The sequence below is a fragment of the Dasypus novemcinctus genome, chromosome 7, assembly GCF_030445035.2.
Source record: "Dasypus novemcinctus isolate mDasNov1 chromosome 7, mDasNov1.1.hap2, whole genome shotgun sequence".
NCBI lineage: Eukaryota > Metazoa > Chordata > Mammalia > Cingulata > Dasypodidae > Dasypus > Dasypus novemcinctus.
The window spans coordinates 36,786,530-36,813,667 of record NC_080679.1 but is presented as its reverse complement, the minus strand read 5'-3'; the positions used below and the strand labels follow the sequence as shown (position 1 = coordinate 36,813,667).

At 40.8% G+C, this 27,138-nt stretch overlaps 1 protein-coding gene across 3 annotated transcripts in view; it reads right to left on the bottom strand.

Moving 5' to 3' along the window:
* PLEKHM3 (pleckstrin homology domain containing M3) overlaps nt 1-27,138 on the bottom strand; it is a 239,696-nt gene that overhangs the window by 177,229 nt on the left and 35,329 nt on the right. For all 3 annotated transcript variants that reach the window (XM_058300272.2, XM_004458144.4, XM_058300273.2), the window contains exons 2-3: nt 21,123-22,071; nt 1,684-2,619 (exon numbers count right to left, since the gene is read on the bottom strand). In XM_058300272.2, the coding sequence (XP_058156255.1) occupies nt 1,684-2,619; nt 21,123-21,753 (1,567 nt within the window). In that variant the 5' untranslated portion in view covers nt 21,754-22,071. The remainder of the gene's footprint in view (nt 1-1,683; nt 2,620-21,122; nt 22,072-27,138) is intronic.

The window sequence follows — 27,138 nt, the reverse complement described above, 5'->3', positions numbered from 1 at the left end:
TGGTGGGCTACATCATGGGTCTCTCTACCTACATTTCTCATTTTCCTTCCTCAGAGAGCAAGGAATCCTGCGTATATGGTAGAGAATGGGGCAAAACCCACTCCATCAGCAAGCAAACTGCTGAGAGGAAGGCCATTGAGGTATAATCCTTGTCTAGAACCTGTAGCCTTTCTTCCCTAGTTCCCCAAAAAGTTTCTTGATTCAGCTTCTCCAGGCTTTATCTTCAGAACTAATCTAAACTGGTGTCTCTTATGCCAATAAGACAACAGATTTGTTACCCTATTGGCAATCTAAAGCCACAGAACTATACCATAATTCCAGAACGTCCACAGAGTTAACACTTAATAACTTATTGTTGAATGTCTGAACTTAGAAATATAATATAAAGACTATTATAATAAAACAATGAAGTCATTTCTAAAGAACTGTGTAAAAAACAGTTATCTCCTTATTCCAAAATCATTTTCCAAAAGTAGCTGGCTCCCTTAACATGAGGTCTTTCACACCTGCAGATAAATACATACACATCCCTTATCAAGGCTTCTTGACTGGCTCTGTGTTTCCTGTCACATCAACCCCATCATGCAAGTTTCTGCTTCACAGTCACACTGAGGTCCTAGCACAGCAGGGGTGATTCAGTTAATTTCCCCTTTAGGTCAATTTTTTTTTCAATGGAAAAAGGCCACCATAACTTACCTACATTCAAATTGTGCGTTTTCATTGTGTCACCACTACAGGTGAAAAGGTTATGTGACCTTTCAGTGTAGGGGCAAGAACAAAATTTAAAACTTGGTTTTGGCTGGTGGTATGTTTCTTGTTCATTTTTAAACAACATATTTAAATCTGATAGACACAAATTAAAATCTTCCATATCAGACTTCCAATTAAGGCTACTTCCTTGGTAAATTTACTGTCACAAATTGTGAGGTTTAGTGAAAGGAAAATAATTTGAATAGATGCATAGATTTGGTTTAATGTGGTTTTTTTTTTCCTTTCAATTTTGCTGTTTTGGGGAAGGTGAGAGGAATGGGGAGTGGAGGAGAAAAGCAGTAATAGAGTTTTAAGAAGTAATGGATTATGGATCTCAAACTCTGCTTGTTCCTCTTAGATAGCAGTAGTTCCAGACGCCCCAGCCTTCTCCATGATGAGGTACAGGTCCATTGTGAGTCAGAGGTCATCTGCTGAAACATGATCTACTTTGCTTTTAACCACCTCCACATATCCTGTCAAGGATGACTTTCTAGACTGCATCTAAATAGGATGTGACAAGGTCACGATCAATGGCAATTACTGGCTATAGACAGTTCCCTTGCCTATGAAGTGTTAGCAGTCTACTTAGGCACTGAATGCCTCTTATGGAACAATCTGTGAATTCCATAATCCCAATAACTTTTATTCAAGAAGGCAGAAGGAATGGAATCATAGTAGGTTTGGGAAGCCTATATTCTAGTCTGGTAATGCTTCAGCCACGTCATTTTGATTCAGCAGGGTATATCATATCTGCTACTATCAACTAGAATAGAAATGGATAAGTTTTAACATGGCAGGCTCCTTGGAGAGGCGATGCTTATAAACAGGAGGTAAATATTACTGACCTATTAAGGGAATTTTTAAAGTGAATTCTGTTTGTGGAATTCAGGGTTATTCTTTTAATAAACTGTAAGGTGAAAATTTGCTTCATACCTGCACATTTGAAACTCTGAGCAGTAAGTCCTCGTTCCAGAGACAAAGTCGTCAGAATGCTCAGGAAGCTGGTGGTCACGGACTGACGTTTGTTCTTCCTGAGTTCGTGCGCACCCATCTGATCCTTGGATTTGTTCCTCAGTGTCACTTGCAGATTTTGCTCTGAACTCCTTGCAGTGTTGGCAGCTGTTTTCAGAGCCTCCATCCATTCCTGAGCCCTTTGTCGTGTCTCAGCACGGAGGCGGAGGATATCTTGAGGAAAAATGACTTGAAAGCAAGAGTCACAGTCATCCAGGTTGTCTATCTGGACAGCCAGACACACATCCACATTGTAGCTCAGCAGGGGATCCTCGTCTAGCTTGCCAGGCTGAAAAGCCATAAGGCAGGCTCTGCTCAGCACAAATGTAAACGCCTTCCAGTTGTTTTGGACAGTTAGCCTGTAGAGGGTCCCTGATTTGAGGATGTTTTGGTACTGTTTAGGGCTGTCCAAGACAGGGGATGATGGCAGTAACCCTCTGGATTTCTTCTGTAAACAATGATTCTGTGTACAGTCAGCATTAAGACCAAGGTCTGATGAGTTTGCCAGCTTATCCTGCCGTCCCATGTAACCAGGCACGGCCATATGCACAACTTCCCAAAGCTTCTGGCCCCAGTCCAAAGCCTCCCATGGTGACTCTGCCTTGAGCTGTAGCTGAGTGTTGTCATACAAGACGGTATCCACTATTCTGGCCTCAAGGTTGCCCAAAACTGATATGCTCTGGAAGTGTGTAAGTTGATATGTCGCACAGAGGTTTTGATTTGCACTACTGTCGAGATTAAAGAAGTTCAAGTTGTAGGGTGATAGTTCTGCATAACAGCTTTGCCAGTAACTATCATGGTCCTTTCTAATCTCCAGGTAACCCTTCTTCAGAATGTTTGGGAATGTCTGCTTGTTTTCTGGGGGAAAAAGAGACAAAGTGTGAATTAGTTATGAAAAGGAAGTGCAAGAAACCAAGTAGATGAGAGGTCAATATTCTTCTGAATCAAACTGAACTGAACAAAGTAGAAGCAGTAAAATTCCAAGATGGTACGTAATTGGCAAGATATAACTGGGGAACATCTCAAGTCTAAAAAACTGAATAGGAGAGAATTAAGAGTGCCAGAGTCAGTATGGGGGGGCAGAGCATCAATGTGACAGGCTGAAGTCTGTGCGGAAAACAAAAATACTAGAATAACCGTGACTGGCTATACCATGTGGGTCCAGGAAACAAACACACTTTGCCAGGATTCATTGTTTTCTAGGTAACATTCTACTGGGCACCAAATACATGAGATGCAATGTTCCTCCTGCCATGTTATCTAACTCCCTGCTAATACTCTTAACCTTTACTTGGTTGGTAAAGCAAGGAAAGGTCAACGGAAAGGAAAGAACATGATATGTCCTGACCACAAGTTCCTGAACAGGGTTTACATGATGCTGAGTAATTTGGTCCATGCTTACCTGCCTAGTCTCTTCTGATTCCTTTCTACAAGCTCTAGGCTGCAAACAAATGAACTGCTTCCCAGACACCCCTTCCAGTTCTAAGCTCAACTTCATGGGCCTTGTATCTAGTTCTCTGGGTTTGACCCAACTAGCCTTACTTAAAAAAAAAGATTTATCGCTCCCCACCTCCTTGTTGTTTTTCACTTGCTGTATCTGTTCATCTTCCTTATTTCTTTAGGAGGCACTGGGAACCGATCCTGGACCTCCGATATGGGAGGCAGGGGCCTAATCACTTGAGCCACTTCGGTTCCCTGCTTTGTTGTGCCTTTCATTTTTTTCTTCTTGTGTCTCTTGTTGTATCATCTTGTTGCATCAGCTTGTTGCACCTGCCCATCATGCCAGCTCACTGCCCTCTTTAGGAGCCACAAGAACTGAACCTGGGACCTCCCATGTGGTAGGCAGGAGACCAATGATTTGATACACATCTGCTTCCTTAGCCTTGCTTTTCTACGCCTCTGCTTAGATAGCAGTTCTCTCTCACCTCTCAGCCTGACCATGCTTATGATGTTCTCGAGGCTTACAATGTCCCCTCCCACCTCACCCCCCCCCCCAATAGCTAACACATACTTATCCTTCACTGAGCTGTCTCTTCTTCCAGAGGGCCTATCCTGATACCCTATTCCTCCCCCCATCCCTGGCACACACACATAAACCCTGCATCAGTATCAGGTATTCTCACCATATTATTCTTCTATCAAGGGCTCTTATTGGGTCAGTATTATAATATTTGACTTAAACATCAGAACAAATAAATTAAAAAAAAAAATGTTTTTTAAGTTTGTCTTCCCCACTATACTGTAAGGTCTACTGAGGGCCAGGGTAAGATCTCTCTTTTCATTTTTATATCACAGCAGGTAGTAGGTGCTTAATAAATACTTGGTGAAATAGAAATAAAGCTTTTAGCACAATGTCCAGCATAGTAAGTATAATTTCCTTTCTTTCCTCTTTTCTCCCTCCCCTCTGTTTCATAACTCTATCTGGCATGCCATCTTTAATCAACCATTAGCTGCAATATATACCAGTTTAGTACTATAATAAAAGAGGACTGTCACTTGGGGGACTTTCTGATGCTTTTATCAGATAAGAAAATGAGATCCATGAAAAAGAAGCACTCCTCCCTGGCAAAAGACTTTAATTTCTGAAATGTTTCTCAATCTCTTTTCTGACACACATTGAAGATAGTCATAAATGAAGACAAATCATACTCCCAAAAGGTATGATTCTGCTTTGGCTGAAGGAAAAAGAGCGCTACAGATCTAGATCTTAAAATAGCAAACGAAAAGAGAAAAGCAGAAAAATGGGGTAGAGAAAAGCCAATGTTACCTGCTTTACAGCTCTGGTCCTGACATTCATTAGTATTTCTGTGGTAACTCAAAAGCCATTAATTTCCTGCAACCCACACTAATCCCTTTGTAGAAAGAGATAATGGATGCCTATTCTCAGGTTATCTTTTCTCATAATGCAATAAGGGAGGTAGTGCTGTTACAGACACTGCTGCCGCCTCTCCCTCTCGCATTTCCATCAAGCGCTGATGATAGTTTAATAAGATTCATAACCACGTGTCCCTCTATCCGCATCCCTCCTGTGACCCACTGGCTCAGCTACCTGTCCCTGAGTAAAATAAAAAGCATCTCCCTTACTTTTCGCTATGGATCTCCCTCCTTCCTTACCTCCCTGAGAGCATTTTACAACAGTGACCATGGATTAGAAATACTAACTTAAGTGCACCCAAACCAGCAGCAAACTTGACTAAAACCCCAGTTCTTTCTGACCATGCAAGCTAGGGTGACAGATGCCAGTCTGGGTAGACTGAATGAGAGGTCTGGCTAGGGAACCTCCAAAGTTGCTCACCTTCTGGATACAGAATAATTATAAAGCACTGTGTTCCAACATTTTTCTCCCACTCAATAAGCAAAATTTCTTATTTCTGTCCTTCACCTCAGCTTCATCCTCTCTAAATAGGCATGTTAAACTGAGCCAGAAAAGAGGGATGTTTATCAAGGGAATGACCATATTTACAGGCTGCAGTTTATACGGTCAATTCTCAAAAAATAAGAATCAAGAAGAAGGGAGCAAATGTGATCAGGAAACCATTCTCCAGGGTGCTTAGTCCTTCTCTATAGGATCTGTGAAAGTCATACCTAATTAATAATTTGTGCATGATTGTAGAGGGCTAAAGAATGATCATTTCTCTTTAATCTCTAACAACTGCCATTTTCTATTTGATGTGAAGTTTACTTTAAATATTTTTGCTATTGAAAAATCAGATGATAAACATTTAAATCTAGAACTTTTATTAATACTAGAGGCCTACTTTTGTTTGCCCAGATGAATATGATTTTAATTTATTTAAATTAAAAATCTTTTACATTCTTTTAAAATATTCAAGTTCATATATGAATAATATAATTTCTATATTAACTAATGTACTTGATTCAGATGGGACAACTGACAAAGAGTACTTTATTCCTCCAATGAAAATAGAGAAAGATTATTAAAGTGAATTACTTTTCTTATGAATTCATGTTGAAACCACTAGATAGTAATTCCTCATGAAAAAGGAAAAAAAACAAAACACAAACTTTTATGTTCCTCATTGCTTTCCACTGTGGCCAGTAAGGACAGCTGGCTTAGTTCCTCCTCAGTGATCCCTTTTCCCTCTCCTCCTCCTTACAGTACCCAATACAATAATTGCTACTTACTAAAGAGGAAGAAGAGAACTTTCCTCTCAGGTACCCGACTCACTTCTGTATTGTCAACCCACCACAGAGTTCCTCTTTTGCTATTACTTCATTCTCCTTTCTCAAAAAAGTCTCCATCTCATGACTGCGGCCTTATTCCAGGTCTTTATGGTCTCTCTTTCTAGTCCAATAATACAAAGGCCTCTTAAATGGGCTCCCTCATATTTAAATGGTCATCCTCCCTCTGGCCATTTTATGTCCTGTTACTAAGTTAACCTTTCCAGGTCACTTGTAGCACTTTCCATGCCCCTCCTCAGGCCTAAACCCTTCACAGGTTTCCTGCTGCCCCACAATAAACTTTAAACTCCTTCATTTGGCCTTAAAACATTTTATTATAGAACTTTACAAGCTCACTCAGAAGCAGAGAGAAGAGTAAAATGAACACCCATGTACCCATCCCTCAATTTCAAAAACTAAGTTTCTGCTATTCTAGATCATCTCTCCCACTACTCCCCAACTCTCTCTCGATTTTTTGCTGGAATATTTGAAAGCACATTACAGACATTTTGTCATTTCACCTGTAAATAAATACTTCAGGATATATCTCTAATATAACAGATGACTTAAAACAAAACAACTCATGAATCACACATGCACAATACCATTTTCACTTCAACAAAACTAATAATAATTCCTTAGCTAAATCCAAGTTCTGTTCCAATCAGGATTTTAAAAGGTTCACACATTAATTTGGTTGACTTCTTTTAGGAAGTACTTTAAATCTCTAACAGTTCCCTGTCCTCCTTTTTTTCATGTCATGTATTTGTGGAAAAAATTAATTCGGTTGTCCTGTAGAATTTCCCACATTCAGTATTTGGCCAAGTATATCTTCATGGTATTGTGTAAATGTTCCTCTGTTTCCCATACTTTCTGTAACTGCTACTTAGATCTCGAGATTCAGTTAGTTGTGTTTGGCAAGGCGATTGTCACTGTTATTAAGATGAACTATGGGGTTCAGAGAATGTTAGTATGATCAATTCATTATAAATTTCTCTAGGAACCTTTCAACAATGACTGTCCCATACTCCAGCCAGCTGATCTGACTGCTGTTTTCATTATTCACCCCTTCCCAGCCTTGGAGTATTTTCTTTCTCTTCATATGAAAACATCTGTCTTCCTCTGAATCCCCATGGCTCTATGTCTATACCACTTATGAATATCCCTTGCCTTATATTTCAAATACTATTTTACATATTTCTTAAATTTTATAGTAAACAGTAAGATGGGTAAAAAGAAAAAACAACAACAACATTTTCTGCCTCTCCTGATATAATCCTCTTACCCAGGCATTGTACCATTTGATATGAAGCCTTTAGACATTTTCTATAAAAATATACATGTAAAATAATTTTATATGTTCACATATATTGGCATATATAATTATGGAACTATTCTGTGCTTTCATTTTGGTTATTTTATGCAATTTTGCCTTTTAAAAAAATACCATGCTCTATATCACAATAAATGAGCAGTTTAAGTAATACAGTTGATGAAGAAAATCTGGACTATCTGAGTCAGCACAATGAATGAACCCACAAAATTAGGAATCTGAAGTTAGGTTTTGGAATTGAAGAGAAAGAGCAATATTTTAATGTTTTCAAAGAACTCCAAGAGCCCATGTGATGCCAACATTCAAAATCAAAATTATCTACAAGGGAAAATTTAAGTTCTTATGACCCATATTAATATATGCACAAGGAAGTCAAAGTTGAAAGTGGATGGACTACTGACAATACTAAATATAACATTCCCTCTCCTAGACAGGCTTGACAGGGTTGCTTCTCTGTCCAAGTTTGGAAGATACATTGAATTTCTCTCACTCTTGATGATTTTTTTTTTTTCATTTTTTCTATAGATTATCTAAGCTATAGTTAGCTATAAAGATAGATGATTTAAAGGTCAAAATGTCTGGGAAACATAATTTTCTATTGTTATATGGGTTCCAAGGTAAGGAAGCAAAGCAACTTGATAAAACATTTACTGAAAACAAATGATATTTCCAAAGCCAGGGACTAAGATTTGTAGATGATAGAAAAATGACAGAAGTTCCCAAAGCACTCATGATTTAGTTGTGGTAAAAGACTCTAAAGACACTTCTAGATCTTGATTAGTTCTAGAGAAAGAGATAAACATAGTGTCAAAGTGAAATGGCTTTTTTTCATTTATAGCGAATGCCAACTACCTGTACTCATCTAATATTGCTTATTGACTTTTTCAGATGCCGTTTTCAAATCCCCAAACCACGGTGCACTTGGTTCAGTCTCACCACACAGCCGTGGTCCAGATGCCAGCAGCACTGCACTGCCAGCCGGGAGAATGAGTGAATGTGATCAGAATTCCTCAGTGGCACTGAACTCCCTGCCAGTCCAACTCTCACCTCCAAGACTGTACACTTCTCTGGGACTAGTCATGACCTCTAGGCTTGACTAGTCACCAACTCCAATTTCAGGGGGACTCCTGTACTACTACTCTTACAGACTGGCTTGCCCTCAGTTCCATCCATTCTTGGTCTAAAGTAACAGTCCCTTCCTGCACTGTCTGAAGCAGAGACAGTGATTGCTACTGACTGCCTAGCTCTGCATTGACAAAGATGCAGAGGCTACAACTGGACAGTTAGAAAGCACCATGATAGCGCTGAGGTGGGTAAAGACGTGTTATGGATCTGCCAACTGGTTTCAGGATCTTTATCAACACAACTCCTTACCCTCCTTGACTCCAATTCTCTCTTCCACAATAGTAATATCCTAAACTTCTTAGATTTCTTCATCATAAGACACTTTTCAACTTCCAACTTGGTACTCCATTCTTTACCCATTTTTCTCACTTTCTTGCTAAAGCTGACTCTACCTCTACTCTGTACCCCATTCCTTTCTCCTTTTTCAGAATTCCTTCATCTATAGCATCTTAAAAGTCTCCCTCTTCTAACCTCCTTATCTCCTGTCCTCCAATAGCCTAAGGTGTGTTGTGTGTATTTAAAAATTCTTCACTTGATCCTACTTTTCCTATAGCTCAATTAGTCTCCTTCCTACAGACCCCAAATTCTTTCAGTGCCTTCACTTCCTGGTCCACACAATCTGTCCTACTATTGCTCTGACCTCATTTCACATCATGCTCCTTTCTCTCACAGCCGCCACAATCCTCTCTCATGTTCCTCGAACATGCGAAACACATTTAGCCTCAAGTCCTCTACCCTCAAGTTGCTATAACCTCTATCTAGAACATCTCTCCCCAGCTCTGTTGGTTTACTTGTTTCCCTCAGTTTTCCACCTCAACAGTCCTGTCCTCGGGAGGCCATCCTTTACCACCCTGGCTAAAGAGCCCCTATTTAGTTGCTTTATTTCCTTTAAGAACTTTCTCCTCCTTGAAGCCAGGGACCTTGATGTCTTTCTCAGCATCTAGTTAGTGGCTTCATAAGTATTTGCTGAATGTATGAACAAAGGAATACACTAGATTCTGTGGAGACAACAAATGAATCAGACATAGATCTTGTCAACAGAGTTCATAGCCCAGAAGAGGAGAAAAGACAGATCCAAAAGTATCTGCAATATGAGGTATGAAGTGTTCAGAGCTTTAAGATAAGTACAACTAAAGGACTTAGGACCCCAGAGGTGAAAGAGATGACATGTGCCTGGGAAGTTTTTGAAAGTCTTGTAGGCGTAAGTGGTTTCTTAATGGACTTTGAAGAGAGGATGAAATTAGACATTCAGAGAAGGAAGGAAGGAAGGAAGACGGCACTCCAGATGGTTGGCCCACCATCCTTCTACATGCTTAAACAGAGATTTTCATCTCCCCAGAATCTGACTTCCCTTCTGACAGACTTTCCCTTTCCTTCATTCACTATACTCATCTATCTCTAATTACTGCCCTTCTTTTTTCTTTTCATGAGTCCCAAGGTAGTTTGAGTCTTCATAACTCATATCATTGATGACTAATGGAGCCTTCTAATTAGTTTCCATCCCTCTGATTATTTCCAACACATGTACTGTTAGGGTGTGAGGGAAGCCAGTAAACAGCATCCCTTTTTTTCACCCAAGTTTTTAACCAGTTGAAATTGAAAGAGGGTAGTCAGACACATGAGAATCAACATGAGCCAGGTTGGAGGATGTAGCTTTGGTGTGTAGCAAAACACTGCACCTCAGGATTTTATAGACTTACATCCAATTTATGAGCACCCCCCCACACACACACACACACTCTGGGGGTACTGCCCATGAAAGGCTGATGAAATGGAGGAGTAGATCTGAGGAGCAGACCAGAATATGTGCTTCTTGTGGAAGAGACTGAGTTATATACTTCCAGTTCCTCTCTTAATCTCACCAATAAACCACTCCTCTTTCCCATGGGTGAAGGGTAAAAAAAGGATGGAGAGAGGTCAAGAGTTTTATTCTAGTTGATTTCCCTTTACATAAACACATAAAGCCACAGGAAAGGAGGTTTCCTGCTACCCTATTATACCCCACACCTACTAAATTCCAGGTGACTTGTAAAATTTTGTTAATCTTGACTCTCAAAAAACTTTTGAGTGCTTCTTGCCAAATATATTACATTTAGTCTATTTGTCTAGCTTTTAAGATCCTGCATAACCTCAGCCCACTAATCTCCAAAATGTATCCCTCGTTCCACTTAGCCTCCTGACCACACATATGCTGTGTTCATCTCTACCTTGGCTTTGTGCTCAAGCCTCAAAGATCAGCTAAAGTATCCTTCCTCAATGAGGACATCTCTGACATCCTAGATCACAATGGTGTCTCTTTTCTTTATATTCCTGGTTAATCAAATGCCATTTTCCAAGTCTAGTTGTTTCAAGTTATAGTACCTAACAGTCTTTAAGCTGGAAACAAGGGGGATAACACTACTTTTAGGTCTTTGTTCTCCTCATTAGAGGCACATGATAGAAGTGAATTTAGTGAGAACCATATTAACCATGACACTGCCACCAAAGTCCACAGGAAAGAACATGAAAAGATTGATGAACCAAAGAGAGACTGTACCTTATGCATTTTATTTTTTTTATTTTTAAGATTTATTTTTTATTTATTTCTCTCCCCTTCCTCCCCTCAGTTGTCTGCTCTCTGTGTCCATTTTGCTGTGTGTTCTTCTGTGTCCGCTTGTATTCTTGTCAGCGGCACCGGAAATCCGTGTCCCTTTCTGTTGCATCATCTTGCTGCGTCATTTCTCTTTGTGTGCGGTGCCACTCCTGGGCAGGCTGCAGTTTCTTCACACAGGGTGGCTCTCCTTATGAGGCGCATTCCTTGTGCGTGGGGCTCCCCTATGCAGGGGACACCCCTGTGTGGTATGGTACTCCTTGCTCGCATCAGCACTGCACTGGGCCAGCTCACCACATGGGTCAGGAAGCCCTGGGTTTGAACCCTGGACCTCCCATGTGGTAGGCAAATGCCTTATCAGTTGAGCCAAATCTGCTTCCCTCTTACGCATTATAAATATGCTCCATAGGTCCTACTATAGTGCTGGCCACCATGGGGCACCCAGATGGTATCCACATATATTTGTTGACATTCTGGTGGAAATGAATTAGGTTCATTTCTTTCTGTGAGTTACTTTGGAGACCTTTACTTTTGGGTGAAAGGAGAATAATCTGGAGGGAAAGACAGGTTATCTATATAAGCGCTATCTAGTACAAACAGACCTGTGCTCAACACATTCACTGCCTACACATTCACTAGATACATCAACTCCAGGGCCTTTTCTTTCCTAGTTCTTTGCTGTAAGCAACAGTTTTAGCACTGAAGTTAAGAAAGTCCTGGTCAATCTCACTTCTCAAATGTGAATCTGAAGATAATATCTCTGACTCCTTAAATGCAGAAGGCTTTCTCTCTTCTTCGGCAAGGTCTTCATGGAATTCTTTGGATTCCAACATCAACTTTCAAACCATGCTCACTTTTTGCCATGGTGTACTTTTTGCTCTGTTTCTCTCATCTACAGGAACTGAGTATAAAAGAATCTCCTGGGGCGGCGGACTTGGCCCAGTGGTTAGGGCGTCCGTCTACCATATGGGAGGTCCGCGGTTCAAACCCCGGGCCTCCTTGACCCGTGTGGAGCTGGCCCATGCGCAGTGCTGATGCGCGTAAGGAGTGCCCTGCCACGCAGGGGTGTCCCCGCGTAGGGGAGCCCCACGCGCAAGGAGTGCGCCCCGTAAGGAGAGCCGCCCAGCGCGAAAGAAAGTGCAGCCTGCCCAGGAATGGCACCGCACACATGGAGAGCTGACACAGCAAGATGACGCAACAAAAAGAAACACAGATTCCCGTGCCGCTGATGACAACAGAAGCGGACAAAGAACACACAGCAAATAGACACAGAGAACAGACAACCGGGGTGGGGGAAGGGGAGAGAAATAAATAAATAAATCTTTAAAAAAATAAAAAAATAAAAGAATCTCCCATACTTAGACTGGCAGATTTAAAAATAAATGGCATTCTATTGCTATATCTTCAGACAACGTACAAAATCTCAGAAGCTTAGAGCCAGAAAGGATCCTAGAAATCTCTTTAGTCCAGGCCTGTCTGAGGCAGACTGTAAGTTGCTTACCCCATTGGCTAGTTCTCCCCTTTCTTTGCCAAGAGAACTCTAATTTTGTTCAGGAATGGTAGCAATATGCTCAGGGGAGGTAGCCCCTCCCCAACCCGACAGTAAGAATTATGAGTTGTTTAATCCAATCGCAGCAATCATATTTTCCTTTACCAGATATTGCTTTAGGGGTAGGCATCAGAGCCAGTTCTGGCCATTGAGGGGTGCTATCGGATGGCCACTGGAAAAGAGACCCAGAGGAAACACCCTGCTGTCCCTTCCTGATTTGGCTGTTGGTATGTAAGAAAACAATCCTTGGGGCAGCTATAGGCAGCCTATACTAATGAGGGGGAGGAAAGACATCACCAATCCATTGACAATAGTCAAGCAAGAAAATGAAAAGCAACTCCTTGAAGACCCTGCAACCACCCAACTCTGAGCTTCTTGGTGCTGTTTATTGCATATCCTTCTTGACATGCATTATTTAAGAGCTGTTAGATTAAAAAGCAAGATAATAAATGCCCTTACTGTTATGTATTTGTATTACAGTGTTAATAATAACAAACTTGATTCAACTTGACTCAAGATGTTGTAGGGAAAAAGGAAAGACAGGTTTTTTTTTTCCATTTTGGGGATAATAAACTGCACAAACACATAAATGTCCAACTTTTAGTTGAATATTCTACCACTTGCTGCTGAAAGCATTCTGATTTAACAGATTTGGAGACAGGTTCTAGAAACCAAAATGACTTGGCCAAGGTTATATCATAAAGTGGACAAGTTAGGAGCAGTACTCTGACCTCCAGACTTTCAATCTTTTATTTTGTAGTAGAGAAAATTAATAGTAAAGTTCTCTAGGCCTGAGAGGCAGTAAAACATAATGGTTAAGTAGAATCTTTAAGGGTCAGGCTTTTCTTAGAATCCTAACTCTACCACACACTCGCTGTATGGCTTTGAGCAAGTTCAACACCTTAAGCCTCAGTTTCCTCATTTGTAAAACCTAGATAATAAAATATAACATATTAAACTACCATGAATATTAAATAATGGATGAAGAGCTTCCTAGTAGACAGTTGGGTAAAGTTAACAATCATTAAATGACAGTTCCTAGTCACAGTATTATTGATAGTGCTAATAACAAACTTGATTCAACTTGACTCAAGATGTAGGTAGGGAAAAAGCAAAGAGAGGCCTTTTCCATTTTGGGGATAAAAAATTGCACAATTACATAGAAGTCACCCAAACATCTCCTATATGTTCATAATTAGTACAATACAAAGATTTCTATAACATGGTTCACATCTTTTTTTTTTTAAAGATTTATTTATTTATTTAATTCCCCCCCCTCCCCTGGTTGTCTGTTCTTGGTGTCTATTTGCTGCATCTTGTTTCTTTGTCCGCTTCTGTTGTCGTCAGCAGCACGGGAAGTGTGGGGGGCGCCATTCCTGGGCAGGCTGCACTTTCTTTTCACGCTGGGCGGCTTTCCTCACGGGCGCACTCCTTGCGCGTGGGGCTCCCCCACGCGGGGGACACCCTTGCGTGGCAAGGCACTCCTTGCGCGCATCAGCGCTGTGCATGGCCAGCTCCACACGGGTCAAGGAGGCTCGGGGTTTGAACCGCGGACCTCCCATATGGTAGACGGACGCCCTAACCACTGGGCCAAAGTCCGTTTCCCTGGTTCACATCTTAAAAGGACTTTTAATCCAGTGAGACTGATGGATGTATAAACAATTACCTAAACCACACAACAGAATAATTGGGCCATGGGAACATAAAGTGAAAGAAAAAACAATGTTATTCATTGAAAAAACACTAGAAAGGTCTCAAAGAGGATATGACATTTGAATTGGTCCTTGAAAGATAATGGAAGATTTTGAACAGTGAAAAGGGCAGATAAGGTACTCCCAGATGAAGAAACAGCATGGCAAAGGCCCAAGAGCTTGAAAGCCATGTTAAAAAATGGCACCTAGATGAGGTAGAGGGGAGTTGTGGGCGATAAGGCTGGGAAGATAAATGGGTGATCTATATAAAGTTTATACTTGATTTTAAGGATAGGGCATCATAGTTCATTTTGGAGAACAGGATGGCATAATAAGATTAGTGTTTTAGGAAGGTAATTCTAGCAGTTTGTGAAATTAGTAATCTTAGCTCTTCCTTACCAAGGAAGACAAAATGCATTTAACAAAGCAGCTACAAAAAGAGAGAGAAAAAAGTTAGACACTTACTTTTCAGGGTCTGCATAAAGAAATGTTAGAAATCCGAATGTGAGGCATGTTGCATTTCCTTGTAGCTGCCAGGGGTCAACATTCAATAACATAACCAATGGAAACTATACAGTCATGTAAAATCAACTTTCTGTGACCTATTTTAGCAACTTGTTTATTCTGACTAATCTTACTCAAGGGTGAATCATAAATTCAGCAAAAGATCATGTTCTGGTGACCTCACGTGTTCTAATCCTGCAGGAATATTCCCACCTGTGCAGGCCCCAAAGCTTCTGAGAAACATCATAATTGAAAAAAAGTCATTTTAGTGTAAGTCTCAATTTTGGCTTTTTTAAAAAAAGTGAAGTTTGGGAGAAAAAAGAGCCAAAACAGTGATATAAAACCCAGGATAAAGAAACTATACTGCCTTGGTTTTTCTAGCCCCTAAGAAAATATCTGCTTGAAACCTACTCCTGAAGTACTTAGAACAAGTGCTTTAGTCACCAGAAAGTATAATCAACCAAAACAAAAGTCCATGGGAAATGGACTTGGCCCAGTGGTTAGGGCGTCTGTCTACCACATGGGAGGTCCGCGGTTCAAACCCCGGGCCTCCTTGACCCGTGTGGAGCTGGCCCATGCGCAGTGCTGATGCGCGCAAGGAGTGCCATGCCACGCAGGGGTGGCCCTGCGTAGGGGAGCCTGATGCACAAGGAGTGCGCCCATAAGGAGAGCCGCCCAGCTCGAAAGAAAGTGCAGCCTGCCCAGGAATGGCACCGCCCACACTTCCCATGCCGATGACGATGACGACAACAGAAGCGGACAAAGAAACAAGAAGACGCAGCAAATAGACACAGAGAACAGACAAGTTGGGGAGGGGGAGGAATTAAATAAATAAATCTTTAAAAACAACCAAACAAAAAAAAACCAAAAAAAAACAAAAGCCGAGTTGACCACTACCCCTGCCACACAAATGAAAATGTGAACACAGCCCAAGGAGGGAAAAGTAAGTTAGATTCTGGCAGTTTATTGAGTTTAGAACTTGATAGTGATTGGAAAGGATTTCTTTTTTAAATTTTGCTTTAAAAAATTACAACAGCAGTTCACCCAGAAATAGAGTTACAAGGCATACAAATCTTTCTGTGTTCAATAATTTCAACCATACCTACTGAACTGACTATGGCAATTAGTGCCAACACAACGATGAGTCAGGGTCAGTTCAAATACATCCTAGGATGATATAATTTTAGAGTTGGGAAGGATTGTAGAAATAATTTAACTTGCCTCTCTAGGTTTATAAACCAAAGACAAGAGACAATACAAGGTTTTTCCAAACCTACACGGTGTGAGAGTGGTAGTTGGGAGCTGTATATACTGAAGAAAAACATACTTGTACACTTAATCCATTCCTATAGATGTGAATCCATGGAAAGTAGGACCTTTTGATGATATTACTTCAGTTAAGGTGTGGCCCACTTCAGTCAAGATGTGTATTACTAATCTTATTACTGGAATCCTTTATAAGTGGAATGAAATTCATTCAGAGGGAGAGAAAGCCATAGGAAGCAAGAAGCTCAAAATCAAGGGAACCCAAAAGAGAAGGGAGAGGCCAGGAGAGGTAGCCATGGGAACTGCTATGTGACAGAGGAGCCAAGGACCAAAGGGGTAGCCAGCCCCAGAATGCTAATCTTCAGAAAGAAAGCATTACCTTGTTGATGCCTTGTTTTGGACTTTCTCTTAGCCTCAAAACCATGAGCAAATAAAATCCCCATTGTTTAGGACAACTTATTGCATAGTATTTGCTTGAGCAGCCAAGGAAACTAAAACAGTGAGTTAGGAATAAAGTTGGGATAAGACACTTCTTGAGTTCTAATTAAGTGTTCTTTCCATATGGCCTCACTTTTCATCTATTTTGTATATGCACTTAGAGATATTAATATTAGGGTGTGTGTATGTAGATAAGTGTAAACTATTTTTCATTTTTTTGTATTTATTGTATATCCAGTATCTACATGTTCAAATGTCTTTTCATGTTCTTATTTTAAAGTATATTTACATTTGGATTGTAGTTCAATAAAGTCAGGATCTTATTTCTTTACTCTATGGGAAATCTCTTGGTACCTTTAGTTATATCATTACTCGATGAAGAACAGGATGAGAACAATACAGAAGGATAAAATGTTAAGTATAGATACTAGTCTAGAGCATGTCTTTATAGAACTATCACTAATGCTAAGACTAGAAATCATCCATCCTGGTGATGGGATTAAGGCCTTCCTTGAGCTAGCTCCCAGTCACACTTCACTACAGTTGCCCAGGGCAGAAACTGGGATGGCAGTAAGGAAAAGAGCCAACACTGAGGAAGCTTTTCTATTCAAGAAATATTTATTGTGAGCCCATTTTATGAGTGTGTCATGAGAAACTGGGAGTGACTGTCAGTGTCATCTTGATTCTCACTGATGACTTTCAGGTTCGATTAATAACAGTAATAATAGTATGAAAAAATTTTAATTTAGTGTTTACTATGTGGAAAACATGGTTCTAAGCACTTTAGATGTTTTAATTCCTTTAAATTCCCATAAGAAATTGAGGTGAGTACTATGGTTATTCCACATTTTATGGGAAAAAAATAATGGAGGCACAGGGAGTCTAAGAAATCAGCCCTAAGCCATACAGCTGTTAAGTACTAGAGCAAGAACTGAATTTCTTGCAATCTGGATTTAGAGTAAGTGTTTTAACCAATATAGTACCTAGTTTGAACAGAAGGCCATCTTTAGACAGACATGCCTATTAGTGAAATAGCTATTACTACACCCCAGCTGCCCACTGCCTTCTCCCACATTAAGCCAGAACTCAATTTACTTAAAACCCAAAGTAGCCAAGAGTCCAGTTATTCATTGCCAATTGAGGCAGAAGACAGTGTCCTAAGTAATAGAGATCTAATGAGAAGGAAGAAAAAGGATGATGGGGGGAGGGAGGGAAAGTGGAGAAAGAAGAGGAGAATGAGAAGAACCACTCCCAGATGTCTTTAAGCATAGAAGAAGAGCCAGAAAGAAGAAAAAAAAAAAAATCATCTGGATGAAATATAAGACCATGCAGCGATAAAGCCTAGAAGTAAGAGAGTGGCAGGGCTAACCACAAAGCCAAGTTGACCTGATCAAGGGAAACCCATTTGACTAAAGTGGTATTTTTTTTAGGAGCCCCAAGACTCTGGAGATACCCTTGTTAATTCTTTGAACAGTAAGAGGAAAAGATAGGAGGATGTTTTTGGACACTTTGAATTTGAGATGCCTGTAGAACATTCCATCAGATTTTCACCACAAAATGGTATATATATATCTGAAGTTCAAGGAAGAGGACTGGCCTGATCCCAGATCTCCTGGGTCCCCATCTCCAGTTCTAGCCAAGATACTATGCTGCCTCCATCTATTTTAAAATACTCCTTTAGGAGTATGGGTAAACTTGACTCATCTTGACTGATTTTGACAAGTATGCACTTAGGTGCCACAATTCACCCCCACATCCTACACTCCCTACCCCTACAGCTTGTGAGAATTAGTTAGTGGAGTAGGTGGTCAGCCCTGTATCTAGAACTCCTTTCTACCCCCAGCCCAAAACTGGGTGGTCAGTGGGCCTCACTGCTTGACCCTGCCCTTGAGCAATAAAAACATTTTATCTTGCCTCCTTAGAACACTTCAGAAAGAAAAGATGTCATAAACTTGTGTGATGGTTAGGCTATTGTGTCAGTTTGGCCAGGTAATGGTGCAAAGTTGTTTGGGCTAGCAAGCACTAGGCTAATGGTAATACAAGGGCATTTCATGGATTTTAATCATCAGTGAGTTGATTGCATAGATGCCTGGTTATATCTATAATCAACTGAGGAGATTGCCATCAGTAAAGAGTGACGCCTTCTCCGGTGGTTGAAGACCTTAAAAGGGGAAGTGATTTCAGCATTCAGAGAGCGATTTCCCACCTCTACTTTGGAAAGCCAGTGTCTCCTGGGGAATTCATTAAGGACCTTCATCAGAGCCCCTTGCTTGCCTGCCTTATAGAATCTGGACTTGTGCATCCCCACGGTTGTATGAGATAATTTTATAAAATCTCATATTATTTATAGATATCTCCCGTTGGTTCTGTTTCCGACAGGAGATATTAGACAGGGTTTTCTAGAACCCTGACAAATACAACTTGTTATACCTTTTGTCCAAATTTGCTAATTCCTGCTAGGATGTGGATACTCTGGATTAACAAAAGGTAGCCAGGTTATATTATATCAATAATTGCAAAACATATTTGTTACACTTTACCTTTCAAAAATAGCATTCAATATTTATATTTCAACATAACTTAAAGTTCAATTTTTAAAAATTGAGAATTAAAAAGTAATAATCATGGTGTGTCATATACTTAATAGAAAAGATCAGAGTTTTAGGGAACGTTAAAAAAGGTCTGCTTCTTGCATTTATAATCAAAACAAGATAGAAAAAAATGGCAATATGACACTCTCTTAACTTGGATTATGCCAGAGGTTTAGAATGCCTAAGGTGGTTTAAAGCTAGAAAGAAACCTATGTGAACTCTTAGAAACCAGAAAACTACTGAAATTATTTGCTATTCAAAGAAGCCAGCCAGGAGCAAAGCTATCATTCTGCCAGGCACCTGGCTTATGGCAACTTGTTTGCCCCATAAAATCTAATCAGTTAACAACTCCTATTCTTTAAAATGTCCTTTTCTTTTTCCTCTCATAGTCACTACCCTTGGCTAGATGTAACACAAAACTGTGAAAACCTAGGAGAAAAGGCAAGGAATTACAAGTCATGAATTTAAGTGAAGAAAAAATATTTTAAAAGGATGGGAGATATAATAAAACTTACTTAACCAAAATATTTTAACCGGATGTGAAAATAACTAGGTTCCCAAAGGCAGAACACCACATTTCCTTAAGAGACATATTAAACTTTTTCCTTGTCTCAGGTTATAATTACATACTAAATCTTATGAATTAAAATGATAAATGTATCAATGGAATACCAAGCACTGATAGTTAATTGAGATGTAATCTAAATTAAGATGAAGCTGGGAAGTGGACTTGGCCCAGTGGATAGGGCGTCCGTCTACCACATGGGAGGTCTGCGGTTCAAACCCCGGGCCTCCTTGACCGGTGTGGAGCTGGCCCATGCACAGCGCTGATGCGCACAAGGAGTGCCATGCCATGCAGGAGTGTGCCCCTTAAGGAAAGCTGCCCAGCGCGAAAGAAAGTGCAGCCTGCCTAAGAATGGCGCTGCCCACACGGAGAGCTGACACAAGATGACGCAACAAAAAGAAACACAGATTCCCTTGCCGCTGACAACAACAGAAGCGGACAAAGAAGAACATGCAGCGAATGGACAACTGGGGTGGGGGGGAAGGGGAGAGAAATAAATAAATAAATAAATAAATCTTTAAAAAAAAAAAGATTAAGCAGAGTGAATGAAGAAGCATCAATAACAAAAAATTGATAGCCTATGTAAATTAGGTTATCTTGAAGGAAAAGTCTGGGGAAAATGGAAAGATGATTTGTCATGTCTCAAGGCTTAGGGAAAACAAAGCTTATCTGTGAATAACTAAGTACATGCATGCGTTCTTAGTACATGTATGTTTGAAAAATATGAGGAAAAAATATATTCAAGGTCCTTCACTGTGAAGTCCTAACCAGCTCTTCCAACCGTCCCCTCACACAACTTGCCATGTTATCTTTTGTTTCACTCACAATGGTCTGCCCACTGTCCTCTGCACCTCCCAGCTTTGTTCACACCATGATCCTGACCAGAGTATCCTCCACTGTGTCTCTCCTTCTACACATTCAAGATGGAGTTCAAGTTCTACTTCCTTTAGCAAGCTCTTCCTGACAAGACCAGCCCATGTGTCTTCTTTCTCTGTCCTCTTACAGTCACTGCCACTTGCTCACTGAAAAAAACCCCAATAATACAAAATAAGGTGAAAGTTCCCTCACAAACATTTCATTTAACTGCGTACCTTTCTCATTACCACATCCTTCTTCCTTGAGCCTTTGTCTATATCTGCTCTCCTTATCTAGATAAGAAACTCAAGGCAGGGATCATGTCTTTATACTTCTTTAAATCCTTCTGAATGTAATGCTAAGGCAAATGTGTGATCCAATAAGCATCTACTGATGTGAATAAGCAGTATCATACAATATTCAATGGAAAATACATTAAATATGAGAATATTCTGATCCTAACATACAACATGAGAAAGGAAGAATTAATAATAGTTGTCTTTTTACTCAGCATCTCTTGAAAAGAAAAGACAAGGTAAAGTGCAAAAGTAAAAGGAAGAGGGAGCTTTTTAAGTGAGCAAGCAAAATCAGACATGGATAGCGGAGAATAAGATTCTCATGAGGCAGATACAATCAGCAATTGTTTAACAGCAGTCAGATATAAAAACATACCAGTATTTCCTTGAGCATCTTCTACCTTATTTGATGAAGGTAACAGAAAAGATGGCCTAGTGAAGTGAGGGCCGTGAAGAGATGGTTGCGGCTGTGGCTGCGGCTGCTGCTGCTGCTGCTGCTGTTGCAAGGGTGTGGTGTTGAGGACGACCCTCCAGTCCACTTGGGTAATATCTGACCTTGATCGAGCATGCCCTGGCTTGAAAGTAGAGGTCTCATCTAATAAGTCATTCACAGAACGAGGTCTGTCCCTCCGACGCTGACAGATGTTGAAAAAATTAAATGTTGAGGCTTCCTTTTGTTCCATCCAGGAAAGATTATCTGGGGTTGTACCTCTCTGGACCATAAACTGTTCTTTGGCTGGGAAGACATTTTGAGCTTTGGTTTCTAAGAGCCTGCTCTTACAGTGGTCCCAAATCATGCCCCCTTTGCCCAGGGAGGCAACGTTCCTTAAAACACCATTGTCTGTTATGTTACTGAGTACCTCGTGCCCCACCAATTCAGGGACCTCCTGAACCCCATAAACCTCTGTTTGCTGCACAGTTTTTTCTAGCTTACTATCAAAAGAACTAAAGAAATCCTCGGTAACTTCCAAGGCCGGGCTGATATCATCCACTTCGAGAGCTTCCATGTCACAGATTCCAAGAGACAGAAGCCTCCTAAGCTGGTTCAGGAAAGGGTTTCATGAACATTCACCCAACAAAGAGAGGTGCTTTAGCAGGAGGGTTCTGGAAACAACTTGAAGAAAACTTCATCCACCTATCTGGAGCAGGCCAAGATTAAGGGTGGTTGATGTTTTCCTGGTCATTAAAAACATTCGCTTAGCTGTTAATGGACATTAACAGAGGGACAAGGAGAAAAATGTTCCTTTGAAATTATTCTTCAATGAGACCTCTGGTAAGACAACGGGAAGTACTATCAAAGCAATGCCATGGCAATCTGTGATTTCCTAGAAGAAGATAAACAGGACAACATTAACACATAGTCATTTGTGTTCTATAGTACACCAATCTGCCTAATTACTTCCCCATCTTTACACCTCTTCTATGGCAGTCATGCACAAAAGTGGAAAACATCTACACAGGAGTTCCGTTGTTGGGAGTACATACCACTGCTCACTTTGTATTAGAACTTACCCAGAACAGGGTGGAGCACTTGATAAGGAGAATTATGGTAATAGCTTTCACTCACATAGAGAAACTTTGAAGAGGTGTTGTGAAAAGACCACCATGGCAAATTTCTATGGTATGTTGAACAAAAAACAGAAATTTAAAGAGACAAAAATTCTGTGACTGGAACTATATCATAATCAGTCTGAAAGTCATAAATGCATGAGTCCTTTCACAAACCTTGAAAGCACTGATGATTTGTTGAGGCTAAAGGTGCTCAGGGGGAGGTAAAGATGGAGGCTCCGCCCTTTCATTCAACCTAAATATAATTTTGCCTTTGCTTTCTAGATTTAAAATATGTAATGCTGAATGAACACTCTGGACTTCAGAATTCTCCCTCTCTTCTTTGAAGAAGACTTGAAGCTACAAATTCCCTGATGCTTCTAGGATTGGCCTAAAAGTACAAGTTCAGCCTAAGGGCTGCTGAGGGCCATAAGGTGGAGCTATGACCTGAGAGTAATGCTTAGTTCATCTTTTTCTCTCTCCAGACCTTGTGTCCTGCATCTTATAGCTCTACATGGGAAGAAAGAAACCCATGACTACTAACCCATTCTCTCTGGGAAACCCTGGATCTCCAAAGCCAGCCCAAATTAGAGCAGAGCTTGACCTGCACTGTCCAGTCTATAGATATTAGCTATATGTGACTACTTAAATTTAAATTTATTAAAATAAATAGAATTAAACATTCATTTCTTCAGTCTCACAAGTCACATAATCAAGTGCTCAACAACCATATGTGGCTAGTGGCTACTGTTCTGGACAGGGCAAATAAAAAATATTTCCTTTTCAAAGAAAGTTCACTGTTCTAGACAAGGGACTGTAAACTCAAATGCCAGAGGGGCCAGGCAGGCAATTATGGACGGAGAAGAGTATCAGTCAGTAGGAGGAAGTAGGACTGCTATGAAAAGGAGAGTATAGGCCCTGGATACAAGGGCAGCTACAGCTTAGCTCTAGCTGACATCTAACCTGAAGGACTATGGGTCCAGTATTGTGAACCAACTTCTTTTTTTCTTTTTTTTAATTAAAATTTTTAATTAAATTGACACAAAAAATGTTACATTAAAAAATATAAGAGTTTCCCACATACACTAGACCCTATCCCCCCACTCCTCCCACATCAACAACCTCTTTCATCAGTGAGGCACATTCATTGCATTTGGTGAATACATTTTGGAGCACTGCTGCACCACATGGATTATAGTTTACATTGTAGTTTACACTCACCCCCGGTACATTCAGTGGGTTAGGGCAGGATATATAAAGTCCAGCATCTGTCCTGATAATATCATTAGGAAAACTCCAAGTCTTGAAAAGGCCCCACATCTCCTCTCTTCTTCCCTCTCCCTGCCCTCAGCAAATACTGTAGCCACTTTCTCCAGATCAATGCTACAGTTTCTTCCATTACTAGTCACAATAGTTCTATAGTAGAATACCAGTAAGTTCACTCTAATCCATATTTTATCCCTCCATCCTGTGACCCTGGGTTGGTGATGTCCACTCCACCTCTATATTGAGAGGGGGCTTAGATCCCACATGCTTGATGGATGCAATTCTCCTGCTTGGAGTTGTACTGCCAACTTCTTAAGGTAAAAAAATAGTTCAGATTTTTATGTGTGTTTTTCCTTATTTTTCATGATTGGCAATAAATTTTTTAAAAAAGGAAAAAAAACCAACAACAAACCACTTTGTAGGCCTTTTATAGTATCATTTCATTCCTCTGTTCAAAACCCTGCAATGGTTGCCCACTTCACTCAGTGTAAGAGCACTAGTCCTTTCAAAGGTCCGAAAAGCTCTATGTGGTCTGGCCCAGTGACCTCTCTGATTTCCTTTCTCCAACACCTTGTTCATCCTACTGCTGATGCACTGAGCTCCCTGCTGTTCTTCAAACATGCCAGAAAGGCTCCCACTTAGGGCCCCTGCTGGAAGAAGCTTCCCTGGATATCTACTTGGCTAACCCCTTCACCTCATTCAAGACTTTGCTCAAGTTTCACCTTCTCAAGGAGGCTTACCCTAGCCAACTCATTAATGCACCCTCATTCCCAGCATACTCTTCTTCCTCCTGCTTATAGTTGTTGTTTCAATTAATCAACTACTAAATTCTATGCAGGTCTTTTAAAGGATCCTATTTCTCTGCTCAACATCCCACAATTGTTTCACTTTGAGTAAAAGCCCAAACCATAAATTGACTTACATTTATTGTTTATTGTCTATGTCCTCCCATCAAATGTAAGCTCCATGAGAGCAGTGATATTTTTCTGTTTTGTTTGCCAATATATCCCAAGTACCGAGAATATGGCCTAGCAAACTGTGGAGTTTGACAAATAGCCTGTGAAGCATTATTTGCAATTTCTGCTCAAAACTCTTCTTCTTTTGAAAGGCAACATGAGGAATGTGGTAGATCATTATAAAAATAGCCTCCCACAAATTTCATCTCCCCAAGTCTAATTCTCTTTGCAATACATTATTGTTCTTCCTCTCATCAAGAGAGTAGCCCCACCCACTTGGAATTCTGAGCCAACCACGCTGTGAAGAAGTCCAGCCTAACCTACTGGAAGATGAGAGTCGATCTGGAGGAGAACCAAGGTGTCCTAGCACTGTTAGCACCAATTGCCAAACATGTGAGGGAGGCTACCTTACATCCTGTGGCCTCAGACAAGCCATAAGAAGACTATAGCCACTCAAGTGACCCTAGGAAAGATGAGCAGAAGAACCCAGCCAGATTGCCAACTCACAAGATAGTGAGGTAAAAGCACTAAATCACTGTTGCTTTAAGCTACTACATTTTGGAGTGCTACCACATAGCAATAGAAAACCAAAATAGGAAATGGTATGAGGAATGGGATGCCATTGCTGTAACGAAAACCTAAAATATGTGGCAAGAGACTGGGCAGGCGTAAGCAGGAAAATCAGTGAGGACATTGTCAGTGGAGTCTGGAAGAAGGGCAAGGAAATAGCCAGTGGATGCTGGAAAAAAGGATGATTGATATTATCTAGTGTAATAATTGATAAGATTGAACGAAATTTACATAAGAAAATATACTTCATGATTAAATGAAAAATACAGTAGAAAATGCAACTAATGAACTTATGGATATAGCTAATGAGACTTCAAGGCAGAATGTTCAAAGTATCCACTTTTTTTTAAGCTTGTATGATTACATACAAGAAGAGAGAGAAAGAAGTAATAAAACAGTAACAGTTCAGTGTACAAGCAGAATTTAGAGGTAATATGAATGATCCAAGACTTGCTGGGTTACAAATTTTTTTCTTAATTGCAGAAAAGAGTCCATGGCAAAAGACTCTTAAAGTAAACTGTGACATTTTGAAGCTTTCTGTGGCTATCAGAAAAGATCATGTTCTTGAAGATAATTCATTCCAGTGGATAAGGAACGCTTTCATTGGATTGGATTCAGCTGGGGGGGGGGGAGGGCTTTTGATTAGATTACTTCAGTGAGGGTGTGGCTGAGGGGTCCTGGTCCTATTGGTGGAGTCCTTTATAAACAGAGGACTAAAAGCAGCAGACACAGAAAAATGCAGCAGAGACACAAGAACATTGAGAGGTTGAGAGGGAGGTCCCAGAGACCAGAGGCTGGAATTAGTGGAGCACAGTCTTGAAAGAGGACCCTGAGAGGGTCAAAGAGAGGAGGTCTGGAGGAGTGAGGAGAAAAGGGCCAAAAGCCTGATTGCCCTTAGCTGAGCTCAGGGAGAAAGTAAGTCTGGAGGAGGAAAGACAAGTAGATGCTTCCATGTGCCTTCACACATGAAAGGAGGCTAGGATCTCCAGCAGCCAACTTTCAGTAAGACAAAATCTCTAATGATGCCTTGATTTGGTACTTCCATGGCCTCAGAACCGTAAGCTTTTAACATAATAAATTCCCATTATAAAAGCCAACATAGGAGTCAGACTTGGCCCAGTGGTTAGGGCGTCCATCTACCACATGGGAGGTCCGCGGTTCAAACCCCAGGCCTCCTTGACCCGTATGGAGCTGGCCCACACGCAGTGCTGATACCGCAAGGAGTACCGTGCCACGCCAGGGGTGTCCCCACGTAAGGGAGCCCTACACACAAGGAGTGCGCCCCGTAAAGAGAGCCGCCCAGCGCAAAAGAAAGTACAGCCTGCCTAAGAATGGTGCCACCCACACAGAGAGCTGAAATCAACAAGATGACACAACAAAAAGAAACACAGATTCCTGTGTTGCTGACAACAGAAGCGGATAAAGAAGAAGATGCAGCAAATAGACACAGAGGACAGACAAGTGGGGCGGGGGTGGGAGGGAAGGGGAGAAAAATAAATAAATAAATCTTAAAAAAAAAAAGCCAACCTATTTCTGGTACATTGCTCCCAGCAGCTTTTAGCAAACTAAAATATAAATTAAAACCTAAGGGCAAAGATCCAGGAAGCAGATTTGCCTCAAAGGATAGAGTGTCCACATACCACATGGGAGGTCCAGGGTTCAAACCCAGGGCCTCCTGACCCATGTGGTGAGCTGGCCCTTGTGCACTGCTGATGCACGTAAGGAATGCTGTGCCACACAGGGGTGTCCCCCACATAGGGGAGCCCCATGCTCAAGAAGTGTGCCCCATAAGTAGAGCTGCCTTGTGCGAAAAAAGCACAACCTGCCCAGGAGTGGCACTCCACACACGGAAAGCTGACACAGCAGCAAGATGACACAACAAAAAGAGACACAGATTCCCAGTGCCACTGACAAGAATACAAGCAGACACTGAAGAAAACACAGTGAATGGACACAGAGAACAGACAACTGGTAGGGGAAGAAGGGGAGAGAAAAAAATAAAAAAATTAAAATCTTAAAAAAAACATCTAAGGGCAAAGATCAAATCCAGGA